We start from the raw sequence: 15518 nt of genomic DNA on the forward strand, positions 1-15518 counted from the left end.
GAAATACCAATAGTGATCCTGGGGGATCCTGCTTACCCCTTGCTCCCTTGGCTAATGAAGTCATACACTGGTCACCTTGACAGTGACAAGGAGTGTTTTAACAAGAAGTTAAATAGTTGCAGAATGGTTGTAGAATGTGCCTTTGGGCATTTAAAGGTTAGATGGAGGAGTCTCCTCACTAGGCTGGACATGAGTGAGAAGTACCTCCCTTCTGTGATATCTGTTTGCTGTGTTCTTCATAATGTATGTGAAGTGAAGGGTGAGAGGTTCCCCCAGGGTTGGGCTATGGAGGCAGAAAGACTGGCTGCCAATTATGAGCAGCCAGATGCCAGCACTATGCTGCGAGCCAGCCGCGGAGCGCTTTGCATTAGGGAAGCTTTGAAAAACAGGTTCTGCAATGAGATGCAGGACTGATTTCTGTTCCTGTATCTTGTTTGCCTTTGGTAAACCTCCCCACCCCCCAATGATATCTGTGCCCACCAAGTCCCTCCTGAAAAAGATATGATTTAATAAAGAAACGTGTTGAAATTATGCAAAACTTTATTTCTTAACATTCAAGTCATGGGGGAAGGGCAGGAGTGTTCATTCACTGTCTCAACGGGTAGGGTGGTAGCTTGCTGGCCAGCAGTCAGTTTGGCTGCTGCTGCTTTCTGCTCACCTCGACTGGGGTAGAGGCGAGCAAGTACTGCAGCCTGGACAATCTCCTCCAAGACCTCTTGGGGGAGGAGGAGGGCGGCAAAGCATTATGGAGCATTATGGAGGAGCTGCAGCGGGACTCTGTCCTGCCTCCACTCCTCCTGAAGCTCTACAAGCCGCCGGAGCATCTCTGCCTGGTCCCGCATGATTCACAGCATTTCCTGCATGGTACTGCGATCATGCTCCATCTTTTCTTGGAAACTATCCCTGTCCATGTCCATATTCTGGGACAAGCTCAGCCTCCACGCTCTTTGCTCTGTCTCTGCGGCAGCTGAGGCGCTCATGAGCTCGCCAAACATGTCATCTCTTGTATTTTTTTCCTGTTTCTAATCTGCGCTAGTCTTTCCGCAGCATTTCTTGAGGGTTGGTCCAATGCCGAAGTGTCTACAGAATGAAAGAAAATAACAAGGTAGCTACTGTTACCATAGTGAAGAAAATGATACAACTGTAACAATGTAGAAAGTGATGCCCTGATATAATGTAGAAAATGATCCCCATGATACAATGTAGAAAATGATCCCCATGATACAATGTAGACAATAATCCCCTGCTGTATTTTAGACAATAATCTCCAGGCAGTTCACAGGACAAATGCAGAGCCTCATTCCATTCTTGATGTCCCAGAAGGGTCTTCTCACCGTGCCATTACAGAGAGGATCAGAAGACAGCGTGGTGGTGTGGGGGGAAAACTCTGCTGGTCTTTTAAACACTTACAAAGAGGATCAGAGGACAGCGTAAGGGGGGGAACTCGGCTGGTCTTTTAAACACTTACAGAGAGGATCAGAGGACAACGTGGTGGTGGTGGGGAAGCTCTGATTGTATTTTAAACCCTTACAGAGAGGAAGTATGGAGAGTGTGGGGGTAGGGTGGGGCGGGAAGTCTATGCTTAAAATACAGATTTTCTGGATGCAGCGGGGTACCAGCAGTGTTCCGCCATTATGCAGGGTCCCTTGAGATGATAAAAGTAGCATTTCTCATCACATAAATCAACTGTTCCTTGGCTGACACCACAGTACAGTCACCGAAATGCCTGAAATCCCCTTTGTGCCCCCCCCCCCCCAATGTAAAAGAACAGAAATGCTAAGAAGAAAAGAAGCTCACCAAATGTGCCTTCCCCGGGATCATTAGTGCTGTCCTCTGTGCTGCTGGACTGCTTGGGGGTCAGGAATATGTCCTGACTTTCTGGGAGAACGGACACCACCCTCTCCTGCACCCTTCTCTCTCCAGCCTCTTCCTTGTCCATGGAGTCCTCATCATTGTCCATGGACTGTGACCTAACGGAGGTATCGATGCTGCGAGGTGACACCGTGGTGGGATCGCCACCGAGAATTGCATGCACCTCATCATAGAAGCGGCATGTTTTGGGCGAGGAGCCAGAACAGCTGTTAGCTTCCCTGGTTTTCTGATAGGACTGATGCAGCTCCTTGATCTTCACACGGCACTGCTGAGCGTTCCTCTTGTGTTCCTTCTCCAGCATTCCCTGGGATATCTTCCCATAAATGTCCAGATTCCTTTTGCTGGCTCTGAGCTGAGCCAGAACGGACTCCTCGCCTCACAGTCCAATGAGATCTAAGACCTCTGGTCAACTCCATGCTGGAGCGCGTTTGGGCTTTGCAGTAGCCATGTGGAGAGCAGTGACAAAGCTCTCTACACGCTGGCAGCACAGGAAATGAAAATTCAAATCTTCCCAGGGCTTGTGGGGAGGGGACTTTTCCTGGTAGTGTGACCACTGAGCAGCACAGCACAACTGTCCAGAGCAGTCAAAACATGGCATTCTGGGGTACATTCTGGTGGTCAATAAATTCGATTTAAGCAACATTGTGTCTACACTGACACTAAGACATTTAAGAAATTCGATTTAGGCTCTACGCCACTTGCGGAGATGGTCTTATTAAGTCGATTTTCCAGGCACCTTAATTCAAATTAGCAGTGGTGCCACTGTAGACGCAGGTGTAAGTAGGTCGACGTAAGTGACTTTAAGTCGACCTAAGTCGCCAGTGTAGACCAGGCCCTAGTCTAGTGTTTGGCCATGTTACTCTTCAGCAGCTAGATCCTGGTCCACAAGCTTCAGTTCTGACCTATTTAAAGCACATGGGATCATGTCAGTCTCTAGTGACTTATCATCAAGAAGATACGAGTCTAAAAATAAGCTAAAATGTGATTACATAAGGGTGAAGGCTATGTCACAGGGATGCCTTTCAGGTTTCTGCAATAGGTAATTTGGGACCTAGTTGTAACTACTTGTTTAAAAAATGATATTAGGTAGGAAAGATAGGGCACTTTTTTGTACCTTATCTACCTCTACTGTCCTGTTCTCCCTCCTTTCTTTTTATCCTTTGGGTTTCTTACTCTGTATTTCCCATCTTCCTTATTTCTCTCTCTCTTTTGTGCTCTCCCTTCCTGGGTTCCTCCCCCTTCCTTTTTTAGGATCAATCCAACAGTTTCAGTAAAACTGCAATAGAAGTGCTTTACCAATGAAACTGAGTATAGATTGAAATCAACTGGGCTCGCATAGTCTTAGTCAGTTTCAATCAGCAACTGGAGCCACAGGTAATGTGCTTCTGAAATTTCTTGTATTTCTTCTGGACTAGGTGCATTGGTTATCTCATGGATATCAGATTGGGTGTAGGGAGACTATCCGTTCCCTCAGCACAGTGTGCCAAATTCTCAACTGTTTGTACATCTGTTGCCTCCACAAAAAGTACACACTTATTTGCATGCATCCTTTTGTTATCTTCTCAAAGAAGGATATCAGATTGGTCTGGCATGATCTACCTTTTGTAAAACCATGTTGTATTTTATCCCAATTACCATTAACATCGATACCCTTAACTACTTTCTCTTTCAAAATTTTTCCCAAGACCTTGCTTACTATTGAGATCAAACTAACAGGCCTGTAATTACCTGGAGCACTTTTTTTCCCTTTCTTAAAAATAGGAATTATGTTAGCAATTCTCCAGTCATACAGTACATCCCCTGAGTTTACAGATTCATTAAAAATCCTGGCTAATGGGCTTACAAATTCATGTGGTAGTTCCTTTAATATTCTTGGATGGAGATTATCCGGGCCCCCTGATTTAGTCCCATTAAACTGTTCAAGTTTGGTTTCTACCTTGGATATGGTAATTTCCACCTCCATATCCTCATTCCCATTAGCCACCCTGTCATTATCCCTAAGATCTTCATTAGCTTCATTAAAAACTGAGGCAAAGTATTTGTTTAGATATTGGGCCTAGATTATCCTTAACCTCCACCCCATCTTCAGTGCTTAGCAGTCCCACTTCTTCTTTCTTTGTTTTCTTCCTATTTATATGGCTATAAATCCTTTTACTGTTTGTTTTAATTCCCTTTGCAAGATTCAACTCTACTTTGCTTTTAGCATTTCTCACTTTATCCCTACATGTCCTGATCTCCAAGAGGTAGCTTTTCTTGCTGATCCCTCCCAGCTTTCATTCCTTGTAGGCTTTCTGCTTTTTCCTAATAACTTGTCTGAGATGCTTGCTCATCCAGCTTGGTCTACAACTCTTGCCTATGAATTTTTTACCCTTCCTTGGGATGCAGACTTCAAATAGTTTCTGCAACTTTGACTTGAAGTAATTCTAAGCCTCCTCTGCCTTTAGATCTATGTGTTCTTCAGTCCTGTCCACTTCCCCTAATTCCCTTCAGAGATAAATTTTGCCCACACTATTTAGACAAGTCAGTAATAACAGCATTGTTGACATTATTAAATAAATAATTAGAAGCCTTAAAATAGTAAGATAAAAGAAAATATATTCATCACAAGTAAAAGCTCTTAACATGCCATGTTAGATTTTTACTTACCATAGATGAAGATCATCCACTCCCGTGGTAAAAAAAAAAAAAACATTAGGGGCTTCTGAGGCAGGAAATTTGTAGGAATCCCTTTCCAAAGTTCCTTCCCATCATTTAATTGGAGAGCAAGGTTTGTCCCACCCATAGAATATGCCATTGGCCCCACCCATACCTGGTGGATCTCAACAGTTTGGCACCTGTCACAGAAGGTCAGGGCTGTCTGTGTGGATATCCTGTGCCTCTTCACTCGCTCTAGTTCCTGGGTTTCCCTCTTGAATCACATCCTGGCAAGGCTGTTCTCAGGATCCCCAGGAGGGGACTCGGTGGAAAAAATAATATAGACCTAGGCTGTATTATTTTTTCCACCTAAACACCATGGGCTGGAGTTAGTAATTGTATCCCCCTTCCCTCTGTTTCTCTTCCAGACAATCCAGGCTCCACACCGTCTCCAATATCATCTTGTAGAGTGTATTCTGTGGGGTCCAAAGGGCAGGGAAACAGTGCTGTGGAGGTGGCTGAACATCCCCACCTTTTTTATTCAATGCACAGATCTGGTGGGATGATCCAGTCCATGGTGAGGAGTAAGGCCTTACCAAATTCACAGCCACCATCACGTCTGCACCATCTCCCTGGCTCCAAGCCCAGTGCTCAGGAGTAAAAGAGGCCTTAGGCTGGCTGTATGTGTGGGCTGACCACGGCACTCTTGGTCCTCGCCCACTTACCCACCCTGTCCCCTCTCAGTGATGCTCCCCTATACCATACCACCCTCACTTCTGCAAAGCTGCTGGTGGTAGCGCTGCCTTCAGAGCTGGGTTTTTGGCCAGCAGCTGCCACTTTCTGGCTGCACAGCTCTGGGAAATCTGGTCTCCCCTCCAATAGCCAGATTTCACTGAGGAGACCAGATCTCACAGTCTGTGACTCATTTTTCATGGCCATGAATTTGGTAGGCCCTAATGATGAACGTGCCATTACCAGCATGTTTTCAAATTCAGTCCACGCTGTATGTAGAGTCCATAATCCTTCCTTCAGGGGACTTGATTTTATTAACACAGAAATGAATAAAAATACAACATTAACTTCAGCTCAGATCTTACCTCCAGGAGGGGCAGACAAGTTGGGCAGAAGTACTCTATACAAATCCTGTCTTCTCTCTCTTTAGAATACTTCTCCTGCCCCTCCTACATTCAGAATATGCTGATTCTGTAAGAACCCACTTAATTTTCCCCATTGGTATCAACACTTGCTTACAGGATAGAGTATTTCAGGTAAATACTGGCAGTCTGTCAATTTAGATAGCTCAGTATTGTACAGGGTTTCTAAATAGGTTGGAACTCTCTCTTTAAAAGTTAGTCATTCTGTCTCATTAATGAATGACTCCATTCATTTATTTTTTTTGGGGGGAAGGGTTTATTTTACATTATAAAGGTTTAATTAAGGGTGTGATAACACAGTATATACATTACCTGTTCTGTCAGCAGATATATTCTGTTTAATTAATATCAGGTCTTTTCTAAATGGGATCACTCTATTTCTAGTTCAGCAATGCTTGATATTTTTTAATTTCAAAATCAATGTGTTTTATCTTTAATCCAAGTATAGGTTTACTTTTGCAAATGGATATGTGGGAATTTATGCAAAAAATGTAGAACAATATTTTTTTCAAAAAACTGGTTTGCAGAAGCACTCATTCCAAAATAGTGTTTTGAAATCTACTTTTCTTTAAATATGTTCTCAAATAAGAATTCGGGTCAGGTATTCATTATGCAAAAGGAGGTAATTTTCATCCCATCCTACAGTATTAGGATTTTGGATCAACTGGTATCTTTTCGGTACCTGTATGTTTGCAGCTGAACACATTTTGTCTGAATCATCTTTAGGAAAATATAAATAGCCAGATCATCAGGGATATGTGAACTGCATGTGATTTAATGAAAATGGAATTGCATTGTTTCCAGACAAATATATCAGAATATTGGCATTAAATTCCAGATGCTTTTATATATCATCCATGAATGACTAAAAACGTTATAACCCTTCATATTAAAAAATAAATCATACATTTGATGGGTAGCTATATCTGATTTATAATTTTTTATTAAACTTCTAAACCTTTATAACATTTCTACAGTCCACATTTTTAATATTATCCACACAAAATGTGGATGCAATTGCACATCTAATTTCTTTGTGAAACCACTTCCATTGCATATGCACATAAGGAATTGCATCCACAAGGTACCATAATTGGTAATTTTATTTCAATTATCTGATGTGCATACATAATTGCAGTAAGTGTGCGTGAAACTTAGGCTGCAATTGCTGTTTGTTTTAGTGCAGTTTTGTACACAACATTCTCAAAACTTATGCCTGTATGAGTAACTTGTACTTGTGATTTGGGGCATAGTTTTGGGGACAAACTCTTTACAAAGATTTTCTTAACCGAGACTCATAACACCAAAGACGCATTGGGAGTCATTAGAGCACATAAAGAATCTCAAAAATCTCAAGCATTGTGGTATGTATACAAGACAGGAAGAGTGCAGTCAGAGAGGATATTGCCTTAGGGTGTGTCTACACTGCAGACTGAAAGTCAATTTACTTTAAATCGACTTTTACCCGCCGAATTTTAGAAGTTGCAGGAGCGTGTTCACACTTGGCTCCTGTGTCCCCACTCGCTACGCTTGAGTCAACATTCAAAGCAGTGCACCATGGGTAGCTATCCCACAGTGCAACTAGCTGTAGAGGCTTTTGGGAAGCTTGTCATCCTCCCATGATGCAATGTGCTCCCTCCCCCTCGCTTCTTGTCCCAAACAAACTGCAAACGCTTTTTTGCGCTGTTTATTTTTGCCGTTGCTGGAGAGACATGGAGTCCGCTCAACTCTGCACTATCATTGTGAGCATCACAAATACCTCATGATTTATCCTGCAGTATTTTCAAAGGTGAGACAGGAGCCGCAGCATGGAAAATAGCGATGTTACTGAGGCTGCCCTGCTACAAGCCATAGATTGGAACAATTCCCGTTTGCTGCAGGCTGTCACACATCATCTTCAGTCCGTGGAGTGCCAGTTCTGGTCCCGGGAAACAAGCACAGATTGGTGGGATCATATTGTAATGAAGGTGTGGGATGATGAGCAGTGGCTGCAGAATTTTTGTATGTGAAAGGCCACTTTCTTTGAACTTTGCATGGAGCTGTCCCCAGCCCTGAAGCGCGTGAATACTCACTTGAGACCAGCTCTGACAGTGGAGAAGCAAGTGGCCATCGCTCTGTGGAAGCTGGCAACCCCAAACTGCTACCGGTCAGCTGGGAATCAATTCAGAGTTGGTAAATCCACCACTGGAGCTGCTGTGATGCAAGTGTGCAGGGCCATCAATAGGCTTCTGCTAAGAAGGATAGTGACTTTGGGAAACATGCAGGACATAGTGGATGGGTTTGATGCAATGGGATTCCCAAACTGTGGGGGGGCAATAGATGGCACAAATCTCCCTATCCTAATACCTGACCACCTTTCCACAGAGTACATAAACCGGAAGGGATACTTCTCAATGGTGTTGCAGGCTTTTGTGGATCACAGGGAACGTTTCACCAACATCAGTGTGGGGTGGTCTGGAAAGGTGCATGACGCGTGGATCTTTAGGAACTCAGGTCTATTCAATGAGATGCAGGCAGGCACTTTCTTCACTGACCAAAAAATAAACATTTGGGATGTGGAAATGCCAGTAGTGATCCTGGGGGATCCTGCCTACCCCTTGCTCCCTTGGCTAATGAAGCCCTACATGGCGCACCTGGACAGCAAGAAGGAGCGTTTCAATAACAGGCTTAGCAAGTGCAGAATGGTGGTGGAATGTGCACTTGTCCGTTTAAAAGTCAAATGGAGATGTCTGCTTACTAGGCTTGACATCACTGAAAAGAACATCCCGTCAGTTATATCTGTGTGTTGGGTGCTCCATAATTTTTGTGAAATGAAAGGGGAAAAGTTTCCCCAGGGTTGGGCCACGGTGGCCGATAGGCTGGCTACAAATTTTGAGCAGCCAGATTCTAGTGCTATGCTCAGAGCCAACCGTGGAGCACTTTGGCTTCGGGAAGCATTGAAAAACCGGTTTTGCAATGAACTGCAGTAATGTATGTCTTTGCTGTGCCTTTAATTTCCATCCCCCACCCTCGCTCCAGCAGCCCCCTCCCCTTCTCTCCCCACCCAAGCTATGATTGAATAAAGACAGATGTTTTTGATGCTACAAAGTTTTTTTTGTGACCCATTTTATTGGGGGGCAAAGGATGGTAACTTAACATTGTAAAGTGTCACTGTGCAAGCAACTGTAGTTGTATGCAGTTTTTAAGGGAACATCACATCCTTTTGCTCGTCTACAGCAGTGTGGAGTGCAGCACGTACTGCACCCTGCTCAGTCTCCTCCTAGACTACTTGGGGATGGGGGCTGATAACAAAGTGGTAGGCGGCAGAGTATTTTGGAGGGGCTGCAGAGGGAGTCTGTCCTGCTTCTGCTCTTCCTGGAGCTCTACCAGATGCCTTAGCATGTCAGACTTATCCCTCATAATACTCATCATCTCCTGTTGCATATCACACTCCTGCTCCTCTGCAGATCTTCTGTGTTCCATGTCCATGTCTAGTTTTTCAGACAAGGACATCCTCCAGGCTCTGAGATTTCTGTCAGCAGTCGTGGAGACGTTCATTAGGTCGCTGAACATGTCACTCCCTGTTGTTTTTTTTTCCCACTTCCTAATCTGGGAAAGTCTTTCAGCTGGAGTTCGGCAAGGGGGGCCGAAAGCTGAGGTGTCTACTGTAAGATAAGCAAAGCACAAAGTTGCCATTGTTAGCTGACCCAAAGTAGTAAATGAAATGTTACTATGTAAAGAGTACTCCCTTTCATGTTCACAAGGCTAAGTCAGACCCGCATTCCATTCTGTATATATCAGAAGGGTCAGACTGGTGTTACAGACATGGTAAGCAAAGGGCCCTTGCATCTGTTATAGAGAGGCTTCATTAGCACTAAAATCCACAATCCACACTTGAGCAAAGAGAGGGATCACTGGTCTCCCCTGTAACATGCCAAAGATCAGTTTGGGAAGAGGTGGGCAGAACAGATTAGAGGACACTGCGGATGAATTGTAGTGGCAGAAAACAGGGCAACCAGTGTCCCAACCCATAATACCCATTGCAACAGTATGGACTAGGAATAGTCTTGGGGAGGCACCCAGGGACCCCATCCACAGCAGAGGAATAAAATGGAGTGGGTGTATTAGTCAGGTACTTTAAACTTGCGCCATCTTCTCTAGGTGACCATGTGTGATATCAGTCTCCTGAGGGTAACGCAGGCGGAAAGGGAAGATTTGCTGCAAGCATCAGGGTGCAGGCCTGGCCTTTATGCTGCTATGCTTTGTTCCACAATGATACCTGCTCATTTAATATTAGAGTGGCAGGGAAAAGTATCCTACTGTGGTGGAAGAAATAAGGCTTCCCTTCCCAGAAACCTTCTGCAAAGGTTAACAGATTACCTACATGGTGACTCCTGGTTATTCAGATTGGGGAGATTCCCAGTTGTTTCAATGTCTTTCCATTAACTCTAATGGCCCATCATTTGTCTTTTCCTGGGTTGTACAATGCTAGGGGCTTGCAGCTAGTTTCCTCTGGTTGTGGTGGCTGCCCCTCCATGCCTAACTGCCCACCACCCTACTGTGAGATGGCAGTGAAGCTGCACCACAGATTATAAGAATGGTTTTCTGTAAACACAAATACATAAATCATAACCACAGTCTGTATACATAACTGATAATGACCATTAAGTTTCGAACATTACAAGGTTTCATAAAAGACCTTACTCAACATATTTTTATAGCACAAAAACATTGTATACAATCAGTTGATTCAGCTCCTTATTCTTTGGGGTTCACACCCCCTATTTTCCCCTTGGGGTGTCTGGACCCTGATTGTCACACAAAGATCTTGCTACAAAGGTTTATAGTTGCCTTCAGCCTCCATATTTATAGTGATATGTTAAATGATTAAAATGTTTAAACAATTTACATTTTCCAAGCTTTCTCTGTATTTTCTCTACTATGTTAACCAACTTTGCTTTTATTTTAAATGACTACTATTGGCCATTAAGTTAGGGTGCTAACTGTTAGGGTATTTCTGAGCAAAAGATCTTGAATTGTAATTTCAGAGGAAGCTGGGTCAAGAGAGAGATAACTGGTCTCAGCAAATGATCAGGGGTAACAGGCAGTGTGGTAAGGAAGATGGGCTGGGACCTGTGTGGGCAGAGCTGAATTGCTGGAGGGTCACCAGGCTTGATTAGAGACATTCTTACTAAACTAGTAACACATTCTTACTAAATTAGTAACAGTTTGGTAGATTTGTTTCCCAGTATTTAAATTACATCATATTTCAAACCTTTTATTTACAACGGCTTCATAGAGGCAGAGTTAGCATTCTGTGTTGTTGAACGTGAACTCAAGATTTTCTTTTTTAACAGAACAATGAAAATGAAACGGCTTTGCATTGTGCAGCTCAATATGGACATTCAGAAGTAGTCGCTGTTTTACTGGAAGAACTAACAGACCCTACAATAAGAAACAATAAATTAGAAACTCCTTTGGATCTGGCAGCACTATATGGGCGTCTGCAGGTGGTGAAGATGATCATCAATGCATATCCAAACCTGATGAGCTGCAATACTAGGAAACACACACCTTTGCATCTTGCTGCACGTAATGGCCACAAAGCTGTTGTACAGGTGTTACTAGAGGCTGGAATGGATGTCAGCTGCCAAGTTAGTGTGCTATTTTCTTCCAGTCTTTATATATAAATAAAGCTCCATTTCATTTCTCTGTTTTAAAATACATTTATGTGCCATTTTATAAGAAATCATGAAATTCTGAAAAGTGATATATAAAAATAGACTAATATTTACAATCTACAGAGTGTACTTAATAGATACTGTAGCCCAGATTCAGGAAAGTGTCCCTTGGTTAAATCCCATTATTTTAAAGTTAAACACATGCTTAAAAGCTTTCCTGAACCAGGGCCTATGAGATTAAGTGGATAGTATGGGCCAGATCCTCATCTGATATAAACTGGCATAGCCCCATCTTCAGCTGGTATAAATTGATACACTTCCTTTGGCCTCAATGGCACTGTGCTGATTTACATCTACTGAGGCTATGTAGAAATGATCTAGCTTCTCAGTTAAAGAGTAGGAAATAATAATATGGTATTTGACCCTGTTATTTATGAAGTCTTTTCTAATACATGAGATTTTTCTTGTTTTGTATCGCTGCACTATTTTTGGGGTAAAAATAATGTTTTTACCTTCTGTGATATGGTGAAGGCAGAAGGCAGTAGAAGAGTGGTGGATGGGAGGTATGTGAGCCCCAGAATGCTCCGGGCCTTGTTCCCTGCTGACTAACTCAGAGCCACTGGGGGCAATTAGGAGCAGCTGAAGCTGATTAAGGTTCAGCCAGGTGCTCCATAAAAGGCCCTCTCCCCCCCCCCCCCCCCCAACCACACAGGGCATAAGTTGGAGGAAGTAGGAGTGCTGTGCTGTGCTGTGGAGCGGAGCTCAGCGGTCAAACAGTGAGGAGGAAGGTATCGGCTCAAGAGGCCAGAAAGACTGAAGGAGGGGGAGAATTAGTCCAGGGGAAGAGTGTGCCGTCTGGAAAGCAGTACTAGCAGCACATAGCTGCTTCTCATAGGGCCCCAGGCTGGGACCCGGAGGAGCGGGTGGGCCTGGGTCCCTACCCCCTCCCCTGGGAAGACGGGGTGACAGGCAACTTCCTGGCCCACTACAAGCAGGAAGGTGTGAGACCCACTGGAGGGAAGCTGGCCATCAGCCACACTTCAAATTTGAAATTGTTTGTTGGTTTTGTGGGTATGCAGCAATGTTCTACCACATATAGTGGTTCCTCCCTAATATCCATTTTTTAAATAAATACCATAAACTTTCCCATGAATAAGATCAGATCTGGGAAATATTTACTAATAGGTACTCCTGTAAACCTTATAGCAGATCAGCCAGTTTAAATTTTCTAGAATTATATTAATTTTAATTATCAGCTTTGAACACAACTCTGCCTTTAATATAAGTATTACATATTTGCATCTGTTTTCCAAGCGCCAAATTATTTGTTATTATTCCTGGACTCATCCATTAAGGACATATTTTTAAAAATGATTGGAAGGAAAAAAAGAAAAGGGGAAAAGGAAAGAAAGAAGAAAATAAAAGAAGGCAAAAACAAAAGAACAAAACTTGAAAAATATTGAAAAAATACTTATTTTAAATCACAAAAAAATGAAAATGGATCTCTTTCAAATCCTGCAAAATGATAGCAACTTTGAAATTTGAAAATGTTTTGCAAAATTATTTTGCTGCTTATGGCTGGCTCTAGGTTTTTAGGGATATCCTTGTTTATCCTTCATCAAAGTTTTCATATTAAAATGTTTTGCATGAACTTTTTTCTTCTGCATGCAGAGTTGCAACTATCAAACTTGCACTAAGATTGCCAGGATTATCATTTTTAGTTATACTATTTGAAAGTAAGAAAGCTAAAGTAAGGAATAACACATCCCTCTAAAAAGTATTTCTGATTATATATCTTTTTTTGCATCTCGAGAAAATGAATGGGGAAGAAACTAGTCTCAAACTGCCTTAATGCAGGTTTCCATAAGAAATAGTATTTTGCTCTGAAAATCACCCCTGTCGTAGAGCCATATAAACCAACAGAATTACGTCAAGGATGAATTTGTATTCAATAACTTTACAAGATATTGGATGCGCCCCTCTTATATAATCAGTATAATTTCACCACTGCTTTGAGTTTCACATTAAGTATAATACTTATGAACTTTCATATATATATATATATATATATATATATATATATATATATATATATAAAACACTTTATTGAAAACACTCCTCAGTCTAAATTATGTTTAATTTACCTGTTGACTCTTGTTACTGATTCTCAAACAAGTTAACGAAATTTCTTAAATGTGACCTCTCATTTTAAATAAGTGCTGTTTTTGAGCAGTTTGCAGATGTTGGAGTATTCTATATGATGTCCTACTAGAAACATTGATGACAGACAGTCTTTAAAGATCTTTAGTTTCGTCACTGATCCTCTTTTAAATGTAGGTTGTACTTCAGCTTCTTTCTAGCCTTTGTAATATAGCTTCCCTGTTTTTAGTGAGGAATGAAAAATATTCACTACTTTTTAAGGACATTTTGTTTGCCATCTATGTTAGAATCCAACAATTGCCTTTATTTTCAGTTGCTCTAATTTTTCTTAACCAATTTTGATGCTATCCTTAGTTTGTTTCACTTTCCATTTTATGGGATGGGTCAATTTCTGTTTCTGCTATGTTTCACCTGCTCTCTATGGTGAAGAATTTATTTATTTTCCCAGCAATATCCATCTTCTCTGTCAATAAATTCTCTTAATTCTGCATCTTGGTGCATTGCCAAGTTGGCTCTGGCTGTGTTCTTAACTTACTACTTCTGTAACTTCTGAATGCTTTTTTGCTGATGATTACTATCAGTTCATTAAACTGAACAGACCGTACAATATCAGTCTGTTACTTAAAACTGAACTCAGCTGTTTTAGAATTCATTAAATTGCTCTGCATCACTAATTGGGAGGGAACAACGTAAAAAGTGTAACTCCATGTGGTAAATTAAATTGTACATGTTCATATACTTTAAACAAATTCAGCTTTATCAGCAGTAAAGAACTCTCAGAATGTAGAGACATAATTATAGAAGTATCTGCAATCTCCTTTGTGTTTGTAAGCATTTATTTGTGTAAGTGGAAGGTTTATTTTAGCCATTTGATTAGTCTCTTCTGTACTCGCTGATCACTTTTAATCTTAGCAAATATTTGGACTAATAATTGACAATTAATTTTGGATTGAATTAATCACACATTTTATTCATTTCCCAGGTCTTTCCAATGTCCTTCAGTCTGAAATTATTTAGAAGTGGGCAATACAAATCTGCTTCCTCTATTTATGATTTGAAGTTTTCATTTTAATTGAAACATATGAAAAATACACAGGTTTTGGTGAGTGATAGACTTTGGGCCCTTAGTCTTAAATGACATTGCACAGTACAATGTGCTCTATGCAAGGATTATTTGCATAGTTGTGAAGGCCCTTCATAACTTAGCCCCCTCTGTTTATCCAATCTTTTACCTTACCCTGTTTTCACCCTCCCAATCTGTTTCATTAAAGATGGCAACCTCCATTGCCTGTCAGTCTATTTTTCCCACAAACACCTATGCCTCATTCTTCTTGCTGACACTTGCATGCGGAATACACTCCCTGAATCAACTTGAAAAGCAACCGCCCTGTACTTTAAATCATCTCCTCCAGCCCACTTCTATCATGAACTGCCTAATGATAAGGGTTAGGCAGGTTGCCTATTAGATATTCATTAAAATCTTTTCTTTAGTTATATATTAAAACACTAACTAATAAAAAACCTTGCAGCTTGGAGGTGAGCCTGCAAATTGCACACATAGCTGATCTTTGTATTGTGGTGTTCCTATTGCTTTTACCTTTTCTTTTCCCTCCCTCCTGGGTTGTTTTCCATGTCCACTTATTACATCTTCTCTCTGTTTAGCTACAAGCGGATCAGGGATTGTCTTTTTCTACATGCCTAGTACAATGGGATCTCAATCCTGATTAGGGGCTCTGTATTTACTGTGAGAAAAACTGAAATCAGTGGATTCACTTCAGATTTGAATGATGTAAATGAGAGCAGAATTTGGCCCATCATACTTATGAAATATGATTGGCATCCTTTGCTCTAGATGTCACTTTAGGAGGATTTCTAGCCACACCAACAGCACTCACTTTTTGGGGAACATACACTCCAAAAGGATATAAAAACCTGCAGGATGTAAGGCATAGAAAATTGACTGTAAGTCTTGAATCTACTTGATATAACATAGAGAATAAAAATGTGCTACTATATTTGCATTATCAGCTGTAAATGA

The 15518-nt window shown here is 41.6% G+C and overlaps 1 protein-coding gene across 3 annotated transcripts in view; it reads left to right on the top strand.

Annotated features, from left to right (window-relative positions):
- ANKS1B (ankyrin repeat and sterile alpha motif domain containing 1B) overlaps positions 1-15518 on the top strand; it is a 736922-nt gene that overhangs the window by 113129 nt on the left and 608275 nt on the right. For all 3 annotated transcript variants that reach the window (XM_067559741.1, XM_067559742.1, XM_067559740.1), the window contains exon 4: positions 10997-11293. In XM_067559741.1, coding sequence (XP_067415842.1) covers positions 10997-11293 — 297 coding nt within the window. The remainder of the gene's footprint in view (positions 1-10996; positions 11294-15518) is intronic.

The sequence above is a fragment of the Emydura macquarii genome, unplaced genomic scaffold (assembly GCF_026122565.2).
Source record: "Emydura macquarii macquarii isolate MOO-44397 ecotype Brisbane River unplaced genomic scaffold, CSIRO-AGI_Emac_v2 contig_2205, whole genome shotgun sequence".
In the NCBI taxonomy this organism is placed as follows: domain Eukaryota; kingdom Metazoa; phylum Chordata; order Testudines; family Chelidae; genus Emydura; species Emydura macquarii.